At 42.4% G+C, this 21,519-nt stretch overlaps 1 protein-coding gene and 1 long non-coding RNA gene across 4 annotated transcripts in view; one reads left to right on the top strand and one right to left on the bottom strand.

Annotated features, from left to right (window-relative positions):
* Positions 1-543: 543 nt before the first annotated feature.
* Positions 544-21,519, top strand: part of INTU (inturned planar cell polarity protein) — a 38,278-nt gene continuing 17,302 nt past the window's right edge. For 2 of the 3 annotated variants that reach the window (XM_066186674.1, XM_066186676.1), the window contains exons 1-3: positions 4,914-5,050; positions 8,730-9,316; positions 17,345-17,430. In XM_066186674.1, the coding sequence (XP_066042771.1) occupies positions 4,914-5,050; positions 8,730-9,316; positions 17,345-17,430 (810 nt within the window). Of the gene's footprint in view, positions 692-4,913; positions 5,051-8,729; positions 9,317-17,344; positions 17,431-21,519 lie in introns of those variants that run through there. The other variant, XM_066186675.1, reaches the window with a different exon arrangement.
* LOC136291507 (uncharacterized) lies at positions 555-4,787 on the bottom strand. The gene is made up of 4 exons (XR_010721582.1): positions 4,519-4,787; positions 4,185-4,430; positions 2,776-2,908; positions 555-2,327 (listed from the first exon to the last, which is right to left on the bottom strand). It is a non-coding gene; the product is annotated as an uncharacterized lncRNA (long non-coding RNA).

The following is a 21,519-nucleotide window of genomic DNA, read 5'->3' as shown; positions in this document are numbered from 1 at the left end:
CACAGGAAAGAATAAAAATGGTGAATATATGGGTTTTATACATTCACATCCCTGTTCACTCAACATCCTGCATCCGAATTTTACAGGTGGGAACCCAATAAGGAGTCCTGTAATCTTCTAAACCACATGTAACTAATATTTTGTGAAAGAGGGAATCAAAGGCTGGATTGGATTTTGCGGGATTGGTAACTATTCATATTGTTACTTAAGGAAAGAGGATCAACTGGGCAATTCACTACTTTGACCAGCAGGAAAATACATGGGGAAAAACTATTTTCTCACATAGCGGGAGCTGGAAATGAAGCTCTTGCGGGGGGGGATAAAAATCTACGGCTGCAGCCAGGAATTGCTATACTACACGTATCTGAAAGTCGTGCTTTCACGGTTTCAAGTTGCTGACAGAAAGCACACCGTGGCACAGCGCAATCCCGGCAGGAGCCGCCGCGCTCTCCCGGCTGCGCAGGGCGCGCTTCCCCCGCGCCCCGCGGCGCGGCGCCGCTGGGTCCCGGGCGGGCGGGCGGCGCGGCGGGGCCGGGCGGGCTGAGGGGCTCCGGGGCTCCCACCTGCCCGCAGTGCCGGTGCCGCGGGCCGGGCGATGCGGCATGTTCGGGGCGGGCAGGTACAGCATCCCGCGGCCCGTCACCAGGAACCTGGAGGACCTGGACTCGGTGCAGAGCGTCCTGCTGCACAGGTCAGTGCCGGCGGCGGGGGGCGAGAGCGCCGCCCGAGCTCGGGAGGCTCCGGCACCCCCGGCCCTCCGCAGGGCAGGACCCGCCGGGCGGGGGGACAGCGGAGCCACCGCATCCCCGGCGAGCTCCCCTTTTGTCGTGGCAGCAGGAATGGCGAGGGGCCGTGTCCTGCCGCCGGGAGCCGGGGCTGCCCCTGTGTGCACGGCGAGGGAAGGGAAAGGGGCGGCTGGCGGCGGGGAGCCGAGGCGCCCTCGGGTTTTCCTCTCTCCTTCCTGGAGAGGGGAAGGACGTGCAGGTGAGCGGAGCTACGGGGCTACTACACCCGAGACTCGATCTAACATGTGCAGCGAAACGCGCTGATACTCTTTGATATGGGTCGATGCTGTTGCATCCATGCCATAAGCGTTTTGAACCCTTCTCTAAGGGGATGGGATAATGCATGCTAAGTCGCACACAAATGCAAGTGGGATGGGAAAGAAATCCTTAAGTGGATGTACAGGAGGCGGCACACCGTATGAGAAGCAGTTGCTTTTCGTCCTGCATTCACCATCCCTAACGGGCGATTTTCCACGGTATCCCCATCGGTATTTCCATCTCGACAATAGGCTCTTGCCAACAGGCCCGTGCGGGACTCTGAAAGCCACCCTTTAATGGCATTTTCCATGCGCTAGCTGAGAGCCGCAGACACTTTACAAAGAAAAACGCAAACCCTTCAGCAGAATCCAAGAGAAGCTCATCTCCAGTTCTGCTAAGTGCCCGTTTCCTGTTTCTCAGCCGCGCTGGTTTATTTCCAGCTGCACAGGAAAAGCGCACGGGCACTTCCAGTGCCAGCTCCAGGCAGCTCTTGCTATGGAAACTAACAAGCGGTTAACTCCGGCTCAAGGCGTCAGACGGAGCAGCCGTGCGAAATCCATCCCTGCGAGCACGGAGCACAGCGAGGAGGGCACGCTGCGATCAGCCTGCTCCGGCAGGGCACTCTGAGGCTGCTTTATGCACAATAAACGCGTTCCTCCTATGCGAACACAACGCCACGGACTTTAGAGTGACTTTACAGAAAATGTTCTATTTCAGAGCCGGATTAAAAACATGCCGCCCCATGGAATTGCTTACGGTAACGTGCTCGAAGTGGAATAAGGCTCCTCATGCTTGAAACATTTGCATGTAGACTGACTGCAAATATGGGTTTTCTTTCACGCCTGACATGCCTAGCAGGTGATCCTTAAAAAAAAAAGGCATTTAAAACATTTAAGGTGAAGTAAGAGAAGCAGGGGGAAAATGAAAATTACAGCTGCTTTTCATTCTGGAGAGAACTCCACGGCTGCCTTCCTCTTGGTTTTGTGTTCTTCTGAAACACCTTCTGTGATCAGAGTCGATACAGAAAGCTTACGAAGTCAGGATATTCTTTGTGTTTCATTTATTCAGCCACTAGAGTGTTAGCTCCCAAAGTTTCTTTGGTCCCAGAGGTAGCCTTCATTCCCCTGGAGTCTGTTTATATGTAAATATCCCGATTAAAATGACAGCCCAGTGTCACTTCTCAATTCATTCCACTTTGCTGGGGATGGTGTCTACACAGCCCTGTCAGAGGAGTTCTGAACAGAGGATTCTGTAATCACAGTCTTACACGGTTTTATGGAAACTCTGTAATCAAGAAAAATCTTAATTATTAAGGAACCCTTGTGAAATATGTATTTTGCCCTTTAAGGAAGACATGAGCAGGGGAGGGGAAAGTTGTGTGTTGTCTTTAAGCTTTTAAAAAAGAGGGAATTATTTCTGACATATTTTGCTCATGCTGTGCACTGGAAGAAGAAAAAAAAAAGGAATCAATTGCTGAAACATAATGTCACTTATATTTTGTGTTAGTTTTTCTTTCAGTGAAGCAGGTGTCAGCAAGAAACACAACTGAAAAACAAAGATGAAACTATTTTCCTCTTAATTTTATCTGCTTGTTACATATCATGTTTATCTACAGTGTATCATTTGTGTCTGTCCAGTTGTTGGTAGAGCCTTCCTGGAAATACTAAGTGATCTGAAAACAAGCAGAAAGGAAAAAAATGAAACATTAACAAGTCACTTAGGGCCTTCTTACCTCATAATCACTAATGAAGAGTTGTAATTTGAAGCAGTGTGTCCTATATGCTTGTCTTCTTTTAACTTCAGTCTCCTTGCGAATATAGGCAAGGAGCAAGGCAGGCTGTCACTTTTTAAAGCACAACAAGCTTCTGAAACAGGTTAAGCAAAAAAAAAAAAAAAAAAAAAAAAAAAAAAAAAAAGTAACTAGAAACTCTTGTTCAGGCAATAAATTTCCACACGTGGATTTAGTTCTTTGCAGGAACAGCTAATCAGAACAACCTTCAGGCTTTAATTATCCACTCCTAAGTGCTCATTACCCCGTTGTCCAGTGAGGGTGAGCAGTGCTATTGATGCCAGTGATGCCCCCTGGCAGATTTTTACCATCTGTGTGCTAAAAACAGCCACTTGGCATGGAAAGCTGATGGATTCCTTAGTGAGGAGCATCAGCCCCAGCTACTCGGATTAAGTGTAAAGTGTCTGCCAGAAGGCAAATTATTTCAAGTCTAGTCCTAATATTTATGCCCAAGAAATGAGAGGCTTTCCTCTCAAGAGGGATTGTGTGGGAAAATCTGTGTCTTCAATAAACAAGATCCTGCTGGGTGAGCTATATCCTGCAGTCTTTAATTGTTCCCACAGCAGCAAAAATTCCACATTCATTTCAGCAAAGTCTTTAGGTGGCTCCCAGCTACTCCTCTCAGAGGACCAAAGCCTTCCATCATCCTTCCATTCATAATATACTTATTCCTATAAAACAGCAAGTGGGGCAAGAGCACTGCCTCCTTGAGAGAGAGCTTGTATTTCTCACTTTGTGAGCAAACAACTGGAACCAATTAATCAACCCTTGAACTCACTGAAATTTAACTAACACAGCACCATCTGGCACTGACTATCGCTTCTCTACAGAAACACTTCCGTGTGCTGCTCGGTGTATTAGAAGTGCTTGGAAATGTAAGCATAATTAGGGAGGGAGGGGCAGTGTATCTCACCTACTTCTAAATGAAACCATAGAAGAACAAACCTTTTTCTTTGTGAAATGTTTCTGTCTTCCCCCTCTGAATAGGTTTGTAGCCTTAATAACCATGCAACGGTAATTTATCTGTGAAATCAGGTCCTGTTCAGGGGCTTCAGAATGGCCACAGTACTTAATACAGGTATTTTTACTCCAGTTGAAGCCTTAATCACATGGATGCGAGCCCAAAGCATTTCTGTCTGCTAATTCACTTGCAATCACACCTGCTAATACACGCTTCCCTAAAGCACTTTCAAGTGCAGGAATTTCATACCAGGATCCTGTCACTCCTCCGTAGTGTTCCAGCGCTATAAACCCTCACTGCTGAAGCTGTGCAAACATCCCACAGAGCAGAGATTAAATCCAGCACGTTAAACATGTTCCAGCAATTACTCTCCATCCCTTTCCTTACTCACCATGTGTGTCCTGATGGGTTTACTGACACAGCTACACAGCGAATTGTCTGCCGGCCTGCCATGGGTCTTGTTTCTCATGGATGTGAATAATTCAAGTTCTGAAAACCGAGGAGGGTTTGGGGGGTTTTTTCTCTCTCTCGACTGTGCATGATTTTAGACGTGTAGACTGCATGGGCTATTTTAAGCTACTTGGTTGGGTCTGTCACATCCTTGCTTCTCCTGGACCGCGCTGCTCTCCTGACAAACCTAAGGAGAAGCTACTTTAATTTCTCACAGCTCGTTTAATTGATATAACAGCACATAAACCAAAGCACAGAGGCATCTCATTGCTTACCGCTTGACCCGAGAACCACTTTTTACCTCGTGTCTCCCCCTCCTGATCAGTGTTTGGTTCTCTGTGGCTTAGAGAAGTCTCACCCCAGGACTCAGGAGTTGCCCTAACGGCGTCTTTTATGGGACGGGCGCTGGGACCTTGCAGTCAGGCAACTAGATAAAGTCTGGCTCTCCATGATGCGTTCCTGTCGAGCCAGGGAAGGATGTTGGAGGGCCGGGGGAGGCTGGGCACACGGCAATTCCCGTTGCAGTGCCCGGTCTGCCCCCGTAGCGGGGGGACGGCGGCGCGGCCCCTCACGGCCGGGCCCTCGCGCTTCCCGCCGTCTCCATGGCGCACGCGGCGCCGGCCAATGGGAGGGCGCGGCGCGCGTCACGTGCCCCGCGCGGCGCGGTGTCATGGCGGCCGCCGGGCCCGGCGGGAGCGGCGCTGCCGAGGGGACGGAGCCCGAGCCGGGCCGGGAAGAGGGCGCCCAGCCCGCGGGCAGCGGCAGCCGGAGCGGCTCCCGCGGCTCCTCGCCGTCGGCGGGCTCCGAGTAAGGGCGGGGCCGGGGTCGCACCTCCGTGCCTGGCGGGAGGCGGTGGGAGCCCCCCGCGCTGTGGGCTGGGCTGGGCGGTGCGGGGCTGGGCTGTGGGAGCAGAGCGGTGTGTGAGGTTTGTGACAGAGTCTGCACAGCCCTGGCGGTAACGCGGGGTGCCTTCAGTCCTTGCTCCGAGTCCTGCATCCCAGCTGCGAGCCACAGGGGAAGGAGGGGCTTGGCACCTGCTTTACCAAGAAAGGTGTAGTCCTCCTCTTCTAGTGTTCTAAGTCAGAAGACACGTCTGTAATAATACATGTTTTAAAGTTGTAAATGCAGCCTCCAGGGCTTTAATTTATTTGTGTATTATTTTTTTAATTCGGTTGAAGTTAGACTTGCAACGTTAACTTGGTTCCCTGTGTTCAAACAGCTCTGCTTGACACTTGGAACGTGTATTCCAGGGTCTAAGCAATGGCATTTCATTCAGCGTGTTATTTTCACTGTGCTGTGCCGTTGAGGGGGAAAAAGAGATTGAAGTGGGAGAAGTCAGAATTGTGTTCAAGTGTAGTTTAATTTGTAGTTGCCCTGGAGCTCTGGCTCAGAGACAGAGCTGTTGTATGTACACCTACCTTGCTTTATTCGTATATTTATAAGCCAGAAGTCAACTGTAATATTTCAGCCTGAAGCCACATTTTTTAATATTTTGTGTGTTTGGGTTTTTTCTTTTCTCAGTTCTTTCATCTAAAATGCCTTGTTACTGTCATTCTTTATATGTGTTCAGGAGATAAAGCAGTTCCACAGATTTCAGCACATAACACGTGTTCTAATACTTCTAATAACATGTGTAATACTTCTAATAATTTATTTATGTAACAGTTCATCCAGCAGAATTCGGATCCTTTCTTTCTAATTTATCTTTCTTCCATAAATGGATAATTTCAATCTGCAGTTTCTCAGACATTTATCCCAAGAAGGAAATACCTGCGTGGGATCAGTGAAACTACTCTTAGAGAAAGGCAAGCCTTCAAATTTTTTAGCTGCCTTGACTGAAACTTCCAGTCCTAGAGGCAACTTGTGGTTATTGTGGAACCACTTGTTTTGATACAAGGGAAAAGAGATAAAAATCGGAGGATTATTTTTTATTTTTATATTTTTTTCCTTTTCTCTTTCCTTGCTTGGTTTAAATTTATTGTGACGCTACAGCATTAGGGGGGAAAACCTCTCGTCCTAGGTGCAGGCTTCTTGTTTCAAATTTGCTTTTCCAGATGTATATGTGGACCTCTATTGGGAAAGTGAGAGTTTATTTACAGTACTGTTCTTGACTTCTTGCTTTCTCTCTGGAGTGGTTCTTTTTGGGTGAACCCAGAGTAAACACCAGACAAGCCCACACCCTTTTTTCTTCCCCGTGGTCCATGTTGTTGTAATAAAAATAGAGAACAAAGCTGGAGACCGTGAGTGAATGAACTGAGGTCAAGGCTGAAATTTTGACGTCTACCCCAAAGAAGAAACAGCTTTTCCAAAGATCACAGTCCCTTTTAAAGAGGGAATAAAAATGCTATCATACATGACAGGAGTTTTTGCTAATCCAGATGTTATTTCTTTGTAAATTTCTAGTGTTTCCTTTTTTGTTTGGTTGGGGGGGGGTTGATTGGTTGGTTTGGGCATTTTGGTTTTTTGTTTGTTTTGGTTTCGGGTTTTGTTGGGGTGTTTTTTTGTTTGTTTTTGGTTTGTTTGGTTTTGCTGAATTTTGCTTACGTATCCCAGCATGTGGGAGTACTCCTTAAAAAACAAACCAAGGAAAAACTGTTCAACTCTTCTCATGTTACTTCTTGCCTACAACCTTCCGAGAGATGCTGGATCAGGAGGAGTGTGCCCTTGACAACCTTTAGGTTTTGTTAGCATCCTGACACTTTCTTGAATAAGAACTCAGGATTTCAAGTAAGACTCAGCAGAAATCACAAACTTGGATTTATCCCTCAGGTAGAGCCAAGTTATCACAATTGGTGGCTCTTCTTTTAAACTATCTTTTTGGGGGAAATAAAGCTAAAAAATGCAGAGGAGATGGGTGATGTTTCTTCCTGTCTGCAAGATCTATAGACTTTCCTCAATGACTGGGGCTCCAGAAGGAGAGTAATGCCAGTGTTTTCTGTATTGTTAGTCCAGCCAGATCCTCTTGTTGAGCCCTTAAAGGTGCTCTGGTGCAATGTCTGTATAATGTTCTCTGTTCAGCTAAACTTTGAAACTTTTTCATTTGTCTGTGTTTTCAAATTAAAGCTCTGTTTGAATATTTAGTACTAGCTTTAAACCAGATTTGCATTCTTTATTCAGTAAAAGTAGTTCTAGTGTTAAATGTATGAATGTGTGTGAACTTTAAACTACTGTATTAACCATGATGTAAACCTCCAGTCTCATTTTTCCTTTCCTGGTTTTTATGAAACAGAGAAACCTCTTTCTCTTCTAGTTAGGAAGAGTAAACTAGTTTTATCTGCTCCTGAAAATCTTCCATGCAGAACATCCCAGATAATGAAACCTCTGAGTACAGGTCTTACTTTGGCCATTATTGCTTCTCATTTATCTGGAGTAACACTCGATGGTTCACCTCCAGGTTCATTTGGTCTGGTGCCCCTCAGCAGGCATTTTTTGGTTGTCTTTTTTTTTTTTTCCTCAGCCAGAAGAGTATGATTTCCTTCAGTCTCCTTCCCTTTAAATGTGTTTATAGGCTGCTTAGCATTTGTCTCTTTGCTCTGGGTGTGTTCCAGTTATTACATCTTTCTTAAAACCTGCTATCCAAAACTGGACATGGCTGGCACATCACCGTTGCCAAATTAGGACAAAAATTTTTTTTGCACTGTGCTGATGATGTCTCTGTTACATCCTAGAGCTGCTTTGCCTTTGCTTTGCAGCAGTGTCTTGCTCTTGACTTTGGGTGATCCACACCAGCTGCCAGATCTGTTTCTGTAGCAGTGAAACAGTGTTTCTGTCTCTTCGAATTTTTAGTGTGTATTTTTGCATGTGCTGTTTGGAACTTGGCTTTTAAAATCTGTTACCTAGATTTCATCTTAGATTGTTTTGGGTTTTTTTGATGTTAAATCTGAGTGATTTTTAAAATGTTTATCTTCTCTTTCCAAGGGGCCAGCAGCTCAATCTGTGCTCCCATAGCATTACAGAATATCCTGAGTTAGAAGGAGCCCGCAAGGATAAACAAGTCCATCTTCAGGCTCTGCACAGAACCACCTCAAAAATCGTGCCATGATTATATTACAAATGCATGAGGGAAAAAATAATGGGAGAGAACAAACAGAATGGAATTTTTACTTTTAAAAGAAAGTTCCATCGTGTGCTTCAGTGTAATTGCTAATTAAAGCTCGCACGTCAAAAAGATGTTTGTTTTCTGAAAAGAGAATACTGCTTTTTGCAATGGCTGTTTTCCTCTAAGGCATTTGAAGAGAACTGTTTTACTGGTGAGAGGGATGTCTTTCCTTGCCATACCCATCATTCATGTAAAACAAGCTCTAACCCTCATGGCAGACTTAAAGCAGTTGAGCTCTCAATGTTCAGGAGGCAACTGTTTTTTTCTCCTGCTTTTTATCCAGCCCTTGCACTCTCTCTGTCCCCTCCCTACTTAAAATAATCAGCTCTCACTTGCACAGTGATCTTCCTTATCAGAACTCACTGATTGTTCTTCTTTCTTTTCCAGTGACCTTGAGCCTGAGTGGTTGGATAGTGTGCAGAAAAATGGAGAGTTATTTTACTTAGAATTAAGTGAAAGTGAAGAAGAAATCCTGCTTCAGAACAGCTGTCCAGACATGCCAGCAGTGAATCACGTCAGGTTTCGTGAAAATGAAGCTGAAATTATTCAAGAGGGATCACGCAAGGAAAGGAAGTATGAACTGAAGAAATGGACCAAAATGCTAAAAAAGAAGAGTCTTTTACCAAAGAGTTCTGGTAAGAAAGGCAGTGGGAGCTGCAGTGTGCACCCCTCTGGTCCTACTTCCATACTGAAACACAGGTCTGCTCAGAACATGGGTGTCACTGTTCAGCAAAAGTACAAAGATGTGTCTGTTTATGTAAATCCCAGAAAACTCTACAGTGCTGGGGAAGAAGAGCAGCAGAAGCTGCTGGAGGCCTTAGTAGGGATTGTCCATCAGTCTTCATGGAGCAGCAGAAGAGTGGAAAAACAAGGCAGGAGGGACAAAGCCACCAGAGGAGTCAGCGAAGAGAAGCTTGTGGTACATGGCTTGGTGCCAGGTAGTTCTGCAGTGAAAACAGGTCAAATCCTGATTGGTGAGTAACTGAAAGAATAGCTAACTTCTGCATTCTTCCTTTAATATGAAGATTTATGGGGTTTTTGCTGTTGGAGGCAGCTGACTTGAATATTCCTGAAATGTAAGCAATTACCTCAGTTCTCCAGGGATTATTTTAAGTCACTGCATCTGATGGTTTGTTACCTCTCAGTTTTGCTGTATTACTGATTTGAAGAACGTGTGGGGTAACCTGAAAGGTGTCAATACAGCAAGGAGATGACATCCCTTAGCGTTCAGAGACTGAGCAGCTTGGAGCAGGAAATACCCCACCACCACCCTTAACTTAGGATTTTAACTGAGGATTTGCTCAGTAGATGAATGGGACTGGAGCAAACCTATAGTCTGCCAGATACCGTATTTAGATTTCCTTCTTCTCCACAGCATCCCCCTTAGATAAAAAGCCTTACTGTATATATGCTTTAAGTGGATTTTGTATCATAGAAAAGAGGGAAAAAATACTGAGTAAGGTACATTCTTACGTTACAGACTTTCTCCACAGCCTCGTTTGGTTATTTTTCTGTTTAGCAAGTCCAACAGCAGCTTCCTCAGCAGCTGTGACTTTGGGAGGCTCCAAATCCATGGCAGGGCTGCAGTTTGGGGAGGCAGTGAGCCAGTACAGCCTTTGTGCTGGTTGGGCTGCTCAGGCACTTCCATGAGCTGAGGAAATAACCTGGCAGGAAACTAACCCAGCAGAGAAATTGGCCGTCTAGCATTTTGCTGGTGCAGTAAATTAAGCTTGGGTCACAGAAGGTCTGACAGGCACCAAATGTGAATGATGGAGGGGAATGAACTGCTGTGAGGGGTAATGAGGGAGCAGAAATACTCCCACTCCCAGTGCTGAGGCTGCTCCAAACTTGGCACTCACAGGACACCAGCCTCAGAGACAGCAAATGTGAGACAACCAGGCCACGTCTGTAAAGGGTGAAAGATTACTTAATTACCCCTGAAGCTGGTTGCTCACAGAGTGGGAGAGCAAAGGTGTGACGTTGGTTAGAAGATCATTAGAAATCTTAATGCTCTAAGTAGCACAAATGCCACAAAGTCAGCATGAAGGCTTTTGAAATGCCAGTGTTGTGTGTGTAAAAAGGCACAACGTGCTTCGGCTGGCTGGTGCTCCAGCGTGTGTTCTTGGTAGAGATGCTAAAGAATACTCCAGAGGGAAAACTGGATCACTTTCAAATTTTACCAGCAAGAACTGATTAGTCAAAAAGTGGGGGATGTGGGCTGAGGAGGAGGAGAGAGCAAGTTTCAACTCGATCTGCTTAAGGGTGTTTAATCTAATTAGTATAAGAGTGGGTGTTTGTAACCTGTGACTTAATTTTGGGACACAGATTTGTATGTAACACTTTTGTGAGAGCAGGTGTGAAGTCAGAACAGTGTAGGCAAATAGCAGACCCAGGAGATCAAGATGACCTAACCAGAGATAGTATTTCATCTGCTGCACTTAATGCTTCCCAGAGCTAGTGAGGACAAAAACTGTGGGGTTTTTTTTGTTTGTTTCAAATAGAAGAGCATTTAGCTTCATCTGAGAAGAGTCTTGTACTTTATTATGTCCTAGGTTATCATCAACCCTTGCCTTGGTTTTTTGCACATTGAAAATTAAATAGTTTTAAGCATACTGGGGTTATTCAGCTCTTATCTGGGAAAATGAACTGTGTTCAGTGCCAGCTGTGGAAGACATACAATTTTCATATAAAAATACTTTCAAATTATATATCTATAGTGAAGCTGAGTACTCTGGAATTTTTATGTGGTGTCTAGAAATAGGGATGCTTTGCATCAATTAGATGCTCAGATTTCAGTCTTGTCTGCATAAAGAATATACAGTAAAAAAAAAAATCTGTTCTTGTCAGAAGTCTGCTGGGTTTACTGCTTCTGTACTGCGCATCACAGGATGGGATAGCTGTGGTGTACACCCAAAGCCTGATGGAGATCATCACAGGAGCTGAAGCTGGACAGAAAGTTCAGGAACAGTAACAGTAGAACTTTGCCTTTCAGTTGTTCTTGATCGAAGCAGGTTTTAGGAGTCCTGTGGAGAGTTGTGGAAACAGCCAGCAAAGGATGGTTTTGTGGTCAGTCTAAAACTGGAGAACTAGCACAAAAGTGAGCAGCTCCTTAGGCCATCACAAGGGAGGAATACCTGATCAGCACAGCACCATGCCTGCTGGCGGCCCTGGTTATAACTGTGTTCATTTCCCTTGAGCTGACTGCTCAGAAACATTAACCTGTTCTTGTTCAGCTTTATGGTATTTCAGTGGCCTTCAGTGGTGCAGACCAGCCTGGCAGTAGTCTTTTGTGAGGCAAATCCAAATTACATTTTCCTTTAAAAACACATGCTTTAAAATGACATCTGGTTGTCTTCCTGGTGACCAGTTTGCAGCAGTCATTTTCATTCACATACTGGTTTATGCTTCAGCATTTTTAGTACAAGTAATTCCTTTTTCCATCCTTAATAATCACTTTCCTCAGGTGGCTTCTCGTAGTTGTTTTGAAATGTGTATCCCTCATAGCTTTGAACACTTAAAACATCTGTTTGTTATTTGTGCAATACACTTTAATTTTTGGTTTTAAGATTGCATATGGAAGTCATAAGTCTTGCTGCTGTACTTTATTAACCAAGTGGAATGCAGGCGCTGACCATATGAAAGTAAATACAACACTTTTGCAAGCTAAAAAACCCTGCTGCTTTGTAACTCTAAAAAGATGGCACTCTACCCATGTGTTGTTTATCAGTTCATTTATCTTTTTTTTTTTTTTACATTTAGCAGGCCAGCATCCATCTTAAATTTTCAAAACAGAAAAGCCCTCATTGAGTTTTAAATTCGTTGCCACTTTCATTTTGGTTAAGATGAAATACAGTTGCTTCTATCTCGTGCTTTTTAAGTGTCTTTTGTATCTTTGGCAAAACATTTTCCTTCCTTCAGTTGATTTGCAACATTATGCAAAGCTTGATCTGCTGTGGAAAACTTTGAGCATATCTTCAAAGAGGAAAAACTTGTCAAAATCCTCACATTTAGATCCTGAAAATAAGGGTTGTGATAGGTAATGCCATTATAATTTGGTTCCCACCCCCCTTCAGACTGAAACCTTTTGGATTCACGCTGGGGAAAAGTTCTTGTAAATGCTGATGAGCATCATCTTCACCATAGTAAAAATAAAAAATTGATTCCAGTGACACTGAAAGTGCAGCAAAGCTCTTCTCACTAGCAAAGCATACTGTTGTTATCCTTTTTGAAAGTATCTTACTGCTCTCGTAACCAAATAGCTCAGCAGGAATCTTCTCACTTTATCAGTATGTACAATTGTGAAAAAATAGTGAAAACTCCCCACTGACAAGAATTAATTGTGTTTGATAGTAAAGATGGGCTACAACAATCCCATTTTGAATGTGCATGCAAAAGCTACAGCTGCTGTTGCAAACTTCACTTGAAAGGTCCATATCCTTAGAGTCCTGTCAGGAAAAAAAAAGCCCTTGAAAGGACCAAAATATGGGAGAGTTTGAGATTTTTATGTGGAATTACTGCACATGGTGGATTTGTGGAAAAGACTCTTTGGAGCAGAAATGTTGGGCTCACAAGATGGAACCAGAGTTTGTGTAAGCTTTGCTGTGTTCTCACTGTGGTCTTTGGGATGTGGCTTTTGTTATTTTCATCTCCTCTTGAAGCGCAGCAGCCCTGGTTTGGATGAAAGCAGCCTGCTAATGTACAAACCAAGTAATTGATCTGCCTTTCTGCTGCAGGAATGCATTCCATAGTTTGCCTTTTTTGGAAAGGCATATGGGAACTTTTGTAAGTGCTCCCACCAAGTCATTACCAATAACAGGGAAAATAGAATATCCAGATTCCATGACAAAAGTGTCCTCCATCCTCCCCCATGGGAACAACTTTTCCTCATGATTTCAGGAAAAAATGTGCACTTCCCATCACAGTGTGGTGTCCCTGGGCTTAATCCAGTGAGGATCTGCTTTTAGAAATGATGCCTGCAGGTTATCTCTAGGGAAGGGATGCTTAACACAAGTCCTGCTCTTGTGCCTCAAGTGGCAGAGAGCTGGGCAGCTCTAAAATAAACATTCCAGGGATGGCGGCAGTGTCCAAGACTTTGATAAACTTTGTCCTTAAAGAGGCAGGAATAATTCCATCAGCTGTGTGCACACTGGGTGTTTGAGATCAGCACACACTGGTCTTGGTTGCTGCTGACTGGATGGGAGAAGTCTCTTCTGATGGGAACAAATGAGATGGAAAGAATTCCTGCCTCGCCTCTTTCTGTTTCCTCACTCAAGCAAAGTTCAGCCCTGCTTCACATCATGCAGAGAACATGTATGGCTGTCTTACAGTTTCTTTGTGAACTGAGAATCTTCCCACAGTAAGTGATAGAACTCAAAAGCTTGATCGTTCATTATGATGAGACTGAAGTAAAGCTTACTTCATTCCTTAAAAGAGAGTGATAGAATCACAGAACAGTTTGGGCTGGAAGAGTCCCTAAAGGTCGTCTAGTCCCAACCCCACACTATTCCCATCCAACCTGGCCATGAGCACTTCCAGGGATGGGGCAGCCACAGCTGTACTGGGCAGCCTATACCACCCTCACAGGAAAGAATCTTCTCCTAACACGTAATCTAAAGTACTTTCTTTCAGAAGGATTTATCTTCTTTTTCCTAAAGATAAATTTGTTGACTTAAGGAATGATATCTTGGAGCTGCCTGAAGAAAATTCCTTTCCTCTATGGCAGCATCTCTAAAAATGGAACGGAGTGGTACTTTGTTCTGATGTTTCTCCCTGTATCTGTAATTCAGTGATGTTTTAGATTGGGATGGTTTCACTTAACTCTGCAGACCATTGAGTTAGACCAACTTAAACAATTGCAAGAGCTACTTACACTTTGATTTCATTTAACCTGAATTGTTTAAGCATTAGGTAAGTGAAATTAAATTAAAATTAAAACAATTGCATTAATTTTATGACATAATTAATGTCTGAAGACCTGAATCAGTCTGTCCTCTAAGTTTTTCAGCCTGCTAAAGGGCAAAAAACAACTCTCAAATAAAATGTAGATGTCAAGCTCTTACAAAGTACAATGTGCATGTATTAACTCTTTCACTGCAGTTAATTATCACACTGAGTAGATCTTGTGGTCATGTCCTGCTTTAAGACTCCTCTGGGTTCATCATTTTACACAGCTCATACTTTGCCCAGTGATGATATTTATTCTGTTCCTTCATAGTCTCTATTCTTTGACTGCTGTTAAGTGTAGCAAAAAGAAAAGTAGCAAAAAATGCAAACACCCACCCTCTCTGCCTCCACCCCCAATTCTGGAAAATCCATTCTAATCAGTAAAGATTTTCTGTTGTCTGTGAAGCTGCTCTTCTGTGATAGTGATACAGTGTTTTCTGGCAAAAGGAAGGCAGCCTTACAGGACTGCTTGGGCTGTGTGCTCTGGAAAGCTGTTCCATGTATGGTCCATGATTACATTTCTACCAATGGGATGGAATAAATATTTACTGCTGCAATGAAAGTTTTACATGTGTACATTAGGCGTTGAATAAATACAACATTTGGAGTATGTAACATGTAAATACTGATGGCTCTTCTCCTTTCAAAGTGCCTTTGTCTGTTCCACCCTGGGAGGTGCGGTTCTAAAACATTCCCTCAAGTGCTAAGGTGTGGATGTCTTCACGAAGTGTGTGCAGCTCCTCTGAATGCCTTTACAACAGAATTCCTGAGGATCCAGTCAAACAAACAGAACAAACAACTTTTGTTTAAGCAGATGACTTTGAGTACAAGAGCAATTTATGCTTTCTCTTGTAGTTGTGAATAATGATCTTTAATACAGTGTGCTTAACAAAGAACATAGTAATCCCGCTTATAATTCTTGTAGCCTGAGTGCTCTGCTTTTCATTACTAATTTTCATGTCCTGGGGCTCTGCCATGGACTTATTGAGTTCCTTTAAAATGCTGTTTAACTTTCAGCTTTTCAGTCTTTGAATTACTTTTGTATTGAAGATTTGACAGGTTAAAACTTAACTGTGCTGTGCATCAAGAAACACACAGGTTAGAGAGAGGGCTATTTCTTGAGAAAGAAAAACTTTAAACTTTTTAATGTGTAGAATAAAATGTTAGCTTTTCTTGGTTTTGCATTCAGGAATAGGAGGAATGAATGTCCCTTTAATGTAAAAGAAGAGTGAGCAACTGATTATTGCCTGGTGTATCAAAGAGGAATATTGCTTGCATTTTGGAGGCATTCAGTGTCTCCTTACTGATGGCTGGTTAAGAAGAATGTTCTGCCTCTTGTTGGCCTTGATTGTGTGTTCACTGATTTGGAGCAATCGACCTTGTACCTGGGAAGAATCCCAGTTGCAATTTGAAGGTATTTAAAAACAAGGTGGAACATAGAAATAATGGTAACTGTCAGTCTTCTTCTGAACTTGCACATTCTGTGGCCTTGAATAGATTCTCAGGGAATGGAGAGACCTTAGAGCCTCAGGCTGTGATATTCCATAGTGTGCATGGCATCAGCACTGTGTCTGTCTGAGCTGAGCAAGTCTTCTCCCTGGAAAATTGAAAATTGAAAACACCCTGAACCTTACAGTGGTTCCATGCTTCATTTCTGCACTTGGTGACATCTTTGTAGCCAAGCCAAGGCTTAAAATATAACTATGCTCCACATGCACTTCTGCTGCAAATCCATATCCTTTTTCTAATCCCTTTCCACTGCCTGAATGATGAACACCATGTTACTAACCTTGGAGTGGCTGTGGAGGTGCTTTCTAGAGGAGTCTTTGTGCAGCTGAAGCAAAATGAAGCTTGGTTTTCAATTTGCTCCTTCAGAGGAGCTCTTGGTATTTTTAGTTCACACATAAGAATGACCTTGGAATCGCTTTCAGTGTTAAGTAAGAAGCTAATTTCTTTATTTCCCTGTCTACAGAAGATACAAGCTAGAAACTAATTAGGTTTTTCAGGAGAGAAAGCAGAGACAATTGAAAGTGCCACAAAAAAAAAATCAAGTAGAAAATAAGGCCTTTTGTTAGTCTAAAGTTGAATATTTGCCTCTAAAGGAAATAATGAACTATCAAATTCTGGTGCCACTGGTAGTCAATTCTTACAGTTCTTGTCATAAATTTATTTTGCCTCATCTAGTAGTTTGCTCCAAGTACCTTTATTGGAAAGGTTTTTAGAAATTCTCTGGTTAGGGTCTGCAAAATCTTCTGATTTCCATTCTAACTGCTTTCTTACCTAGGCTCTGCTCACCTTGTCTTTAACCAAGAGATTCTTAATTTCCCATGGTTGTTGCAGTCTTACATCTGTCTATGTGATCTCATTTAATTTCTTTTTCCTTGAACACAGGTGAATAGAACTCTAAGGAATAGTCTGGATGGGATCACTCGCCTGCATTCCAAGGAGAGGCCGAACAATGAATAATCAAAACCCCTTCTGTTTTTATTTTCCAATTTCTATTATTTTTGACAGGTCTATGTAGTATTATCTCTTGATGTTATTTTACTTCTGTGTTTTCTAGCTTCACAAGTTGGTTTTCTTTTCCACAGGTCTCATATCCCTTTTGCACACTCCATGCTTAAACATGCATCTTTTTGAGGGGAAGGAGGCATAATTAATTACCAGTGGGATACTTCTTGAGAATATTTTCCTTCCCTTCATACAGAAATCCCAGTTTGATTTTTGTACTTTAAATTAGTCCAGTCTAGTATCCCTGCCTGTGACAAGGGGTTGGAGCTAGGTGGTCATGAAGGTTTTCCTTCCAACCCAAACCACTCTGTATCTCTATGATTTTTGTCAACTGATATGAGTGTGGCCACAAGGCCTTAAGAGCACTGAGGTAATAGTAGACTAAAGGTGGTAAATGTTGCATGTAGCAAATCTCTACTTAAATGTAACAAATGGGCATTTGTGACAGCTTGAATGGCATATTAGTTTTTTTAATAAGACACTGTTTGGCTCTGTATTGTGATGCAGTAGCAACTGAATTTCTCGTTTCTTGTCTGTTCCACCTCCAGGAGATGTTCTTGTTGCTGTAAATGATGTCGATGTGAATTCTGAAAACATAGAGAGGGTTTTGTCTTGCATTCCAGGTCCTATGCAGGTACGCTATACAGTACACTTGAACATTTATTCCAAATATTCTCTGTAAAAGTTAGTACTGCTTCTAGCCTTTTTTTTTTTTTTTCTGAGGAAACAAAATTTAGGTGGCCTTTTCCTTAAAACTTCCTCTGTTATCTTTTCAATGCATTGCTTGACTTCAGTCAGAGTAGAAATTTCAGAGTTTAATTCTGATTAAAACCAGTATCAGAAAAATCCTTTGAAAATAGGTAGGTGCTGATGTCTAGCTTAAAAACACACATATCAGCAGAATAGTGGGGGGTTTTGCCAATTTCTCTATTTAACATGGTAATTACTGCTCTGAAGATACTTGAATAATTATGTCTCCATCAATACAAACAAGACTTACAAACCACAACAGTGTAAAAACAAGCCTGAATTAAAAGGAGTGCTATTAAAAATATTTAAAAGCATCTAAATGGTGAAATTCATACTGGTTTAATATTTAAATACAAAAATTAATTCTCGGGGTTCTAAGACATGTTAGATTGACTACTTTTAACATCTTTGAAAACTCAACTGTGATGAAACTGATAGAAATCAGTAATAAAAATTGATACCAAAAAAAAAGTTCCAAAAAATCTGACCTGATGAATAATGTTTCTTTCCCCAAAACCTACTGCATATCTCTTTTCTTCTAGCTGAATAATTTTGGAGCTCTAATGAAGAATTAAATAAGTAATGAAGAGTTAGATAGCTTTTTCAGAGCTAAGACAGGAGAGTGTTACTCATCTAGGATGTTACTAGCATAAAATGGATTATTCTGAGTTATTCTGCTTAAATCCACTTCCTGATGGGCAGGAAGACAAGATAAAAATTGAAACTTAGAGGTATGAGCAGGAGCAGGTTAAAAATGAAGGCGTCTCATGGTAGTTTTTCTTCAGGTAGAATGGACAAGGTGGTGATAATAACAGAAATATTTTACAGTCCAGATGTTTTTAAAAGTAGAAATTTTTTGTTTTCTTGAGCACAGAAGTTCTGCTTGCAACTTGTATAGTGCAAGTTCCTGTGGAAATATATCTGCAGCTGTATTGAGTACTGGGGATGTCAGTGCAGGAAGCTTTCCAGGATAATCTGACAGCCTGAAGTTTGCCTGAGCTACTGGAGTTGTGGTCAGGTACTGGCAGAGCTGCATGGCAGAAAAAACCTTCTCTTGTCCATCTTTGACTAAATAGGGAGTTGCTGTAGCTGTTATTAAATACAGAATGATTAACAAGGCAGAGTTTGTGTCATTGCATCCTCTCTAGATGAGGGTGTAGGCAATACTGGTTGCAGTGCAGCCCTTGACAGAGCAGTTCCTTGTGATGCTGCAGTGTCAGTGTTTGCACTGTCAGTGAATCTGTCAAGCAGGTGGAGTTTACTCGAGATGTGGAACAGTTTGTCATGGTGGCTTTCCAAATCCTTTCATTAAAGTGCAATTACTCCTTTTCTGCTGTGCAGGTTGAGTCAAGCCAGACAAGCGGTGGCTAGAATAGACCAGTGGAGATGTAAATGCAGGCTTCTGGGTTTTTTGCAATGCAGTACACTGCAATCATGCTGCTGAAGGAATAGAGGGTTCTTGTAGCTGATATTTTGTCATACAAGCAAAATTGTTACTCTGTTCTCATTCATCTTACCTTGCAGAGTATCAAAAAAGATGTACTTTAAAGCCTTTTTACTTACATATAAGGTATTTACTTAAGTGAAGTCCCTGCTCTTCTGGATTCACATTAAAAATGCTGGACTTAATTTCGAAAACTTCACTACCTAGATTCCACTGCACATATGTGACATAACATACCTCATTGTATTTCCAGAACTTTGTTTTTCTTACCTTAGTTTAGGCAACTAGATCTAGGCTTGTAAGGGCTAGCTTAGTGTATTTACTGAGCAAGAGAAGTCCAAATTCTACATTAATCCTTTGTTTTTCATTTCTGTAATCGAAATAGTTGCTGTTTCTTGGCACCACAAGACACAGAAGACAGAATAGGAAGGGCAAGATATGCTAAAGGAATATACTCTTCTTTACTCTGATACTCAGAAGTTGCCGAATCATTTTACTCCAGACTTTCTAAAAATGCCCCACCTGAGGCAGACATCTAATTAGAAATCAGAAATTTCAGCCTGAAATTTTGAGTTACAGTTGTGTAGACCATAAGCACATGGCAAACAGATACTGAAAACAGGAAGCAGCAGGCAGTCTGTAAAAGGCAGGCAATGCCCCCAGCTCTGTGTGTAATAAAATCCATCTTCCAAGCCATGCAGCTTTCTTGCAGATGAAATCATGGCTTTCTGGGGCAGACCAGTGGCACAACAGCTACATTTTCTCTTTCTACATGGAGAAATGTATAATAGTATTAAGAAGCAAATTAAATACAGAGTGACCTTCCAGTCATTACTTTCCAGCTTCCATCAGTTAACAGTAAAGGAACTGTAAAATCAGTTAAGGGTTTCTATGTTCTCCTTTGTTTCTTAAATTCCTTTGACCTCCACAGCATCCTGGAGCAGTGATTTATGTAACTGATTTGTATTCTGTTAATTATCATTGGCTTTCAAATTGCCATCTAATCAAGTGCATGTCATACCCCCATGTCCCTGTGTTATGAGGAAAAGTTAACTGTTCATGTCTTACCCTGCCCTGGCTGTGGAGAGCTCTGTCATGTTTCACTTTGTCACCTTTCCTAAGCAGAAAATGATGATCCATGTCCCTCACAGTTTGCTGTTTCTATCACCTTCTTGGCATTTGATTAAATTCTTTTTGAGAAATGGTCTAAGTATTGAGAATGTGAGCATGATATATAGAGTGGAATAATAATGCTTTTCCCATTCTTCATGTTGTTTTCTTTTCTGTTCTCTCTTGTGCATTGAACTGATTTTCTTCAGGAGAAGTGGAATCAAAGCTGTGGAAGATTTCACAGTCAATACTTATAAAAGGGGACTTCAGTAGTCATATTTAATCAGATCCTATGCATTGCTCAGGATGAAGAATCATTTCTTCCCCACCAAAAAAAAAAAAAAAATAGGATATGCAGAAATGCAGTCTCTTGGTCCTTTTCTATTACAGTGATGTGAGAGGCACCATGGATGCCTCCAGATTGAAAGAGAGTTAAAGTTCTGTTCAGTTCAGTTTGGTTTGAGCTCTTCCCTGGAGGATCATATGGTCGTGTCTTTAAGACAAGACAGACTAGGTTTGTTTTTTTAAAAACTGAGAGACTGAAAGATAGACTGCAGCAAGAATGACATCTGTGTGTCATTAGTGTAGAGACTGTAGCCTAAGTGTCATGACTAAATGTCCACAGACAAGATGCAGTAGAAGTTAAGACAAATAACTATTGAGCCTTGAGGAAATCTGTAAAAAGTTAGGGTATGAGGAAAATATTCTGCAATCTATGCAGATGGTGTGACAAAGAAAGAGAACTGAGTCTCAGAACGCTGGAGAAGAAAACATACACTTCTGAAACTGTCAGCTCTCAGGTTACTGAGTCTTAGAAAGCAGCTGCTTCTTGGCTGGGTGTTCCTGCTCCTGGAGCCCTGTTCATGTGCAGTGTCAGGAATCAGAACTGAACTGATGAGAAGAGGGATGAGTTACTGCCAGAAAAGGAAGGGGTGGTACAGCAGCACAGGAGAGCAGGACTGACTGCAGTGCCCTGCCAGGGGAGAGGGAGAGAGAAAAGGCTGAGAGCAGCCCAAATAGGAGAGGAGGAAATTAATGGAAAGTGATGGGAGAGGGAGTAAAGTGGAAGGGGAAGGTGCCAAGCAGTGACATAAATGTAGCTGTAAGAGCTGACGACGGCACTTCTCTCCAAGCTAGTCTGACAGGCAGTGGGTGTTTTAAAGCATAATTTCTTGCTGGCACTCCTCTCTTGAGGTTTGTGTACACACATACAAAATTACAAAAATGATCTGTTTGGAAATGTATAGATTACTTCTGCTTGGGCTTCTCAAAGTTTATCGCAGTTGGGAAAATAAAAATGGATTTTGTTGCATCAGTCCTCTGGCTAAACTGCCCCTGATTTTAACAGAGAAGCAGGATTTGGTGTGATGTGTTATGTTCACAACTTCCCAGCCAATAGGCATGTCATAGGTATTTCAA

Source organism: Chamaea fasciata, unplaced genomic scaffold (assembly GCF_029207755.1).
Source record: "Chamaea fasciata isolate MVZ Bird 193981 ecotype frontalis unplaced genomic scaffold, bChaFas1.0.hap1 SCAF_6, whole genome shotgun sequence".
NCBI lineage: Eukaryota > Metazoa > Chordata > Aves > Passeriformes > Sylviidae > Chamaea > Chamaea fasciata.
The sequence above is the reverse complement of the archived record's forward strand: the minus strand, read 5'-3'. Positions and strand labels throughout refer to the sequence as shown.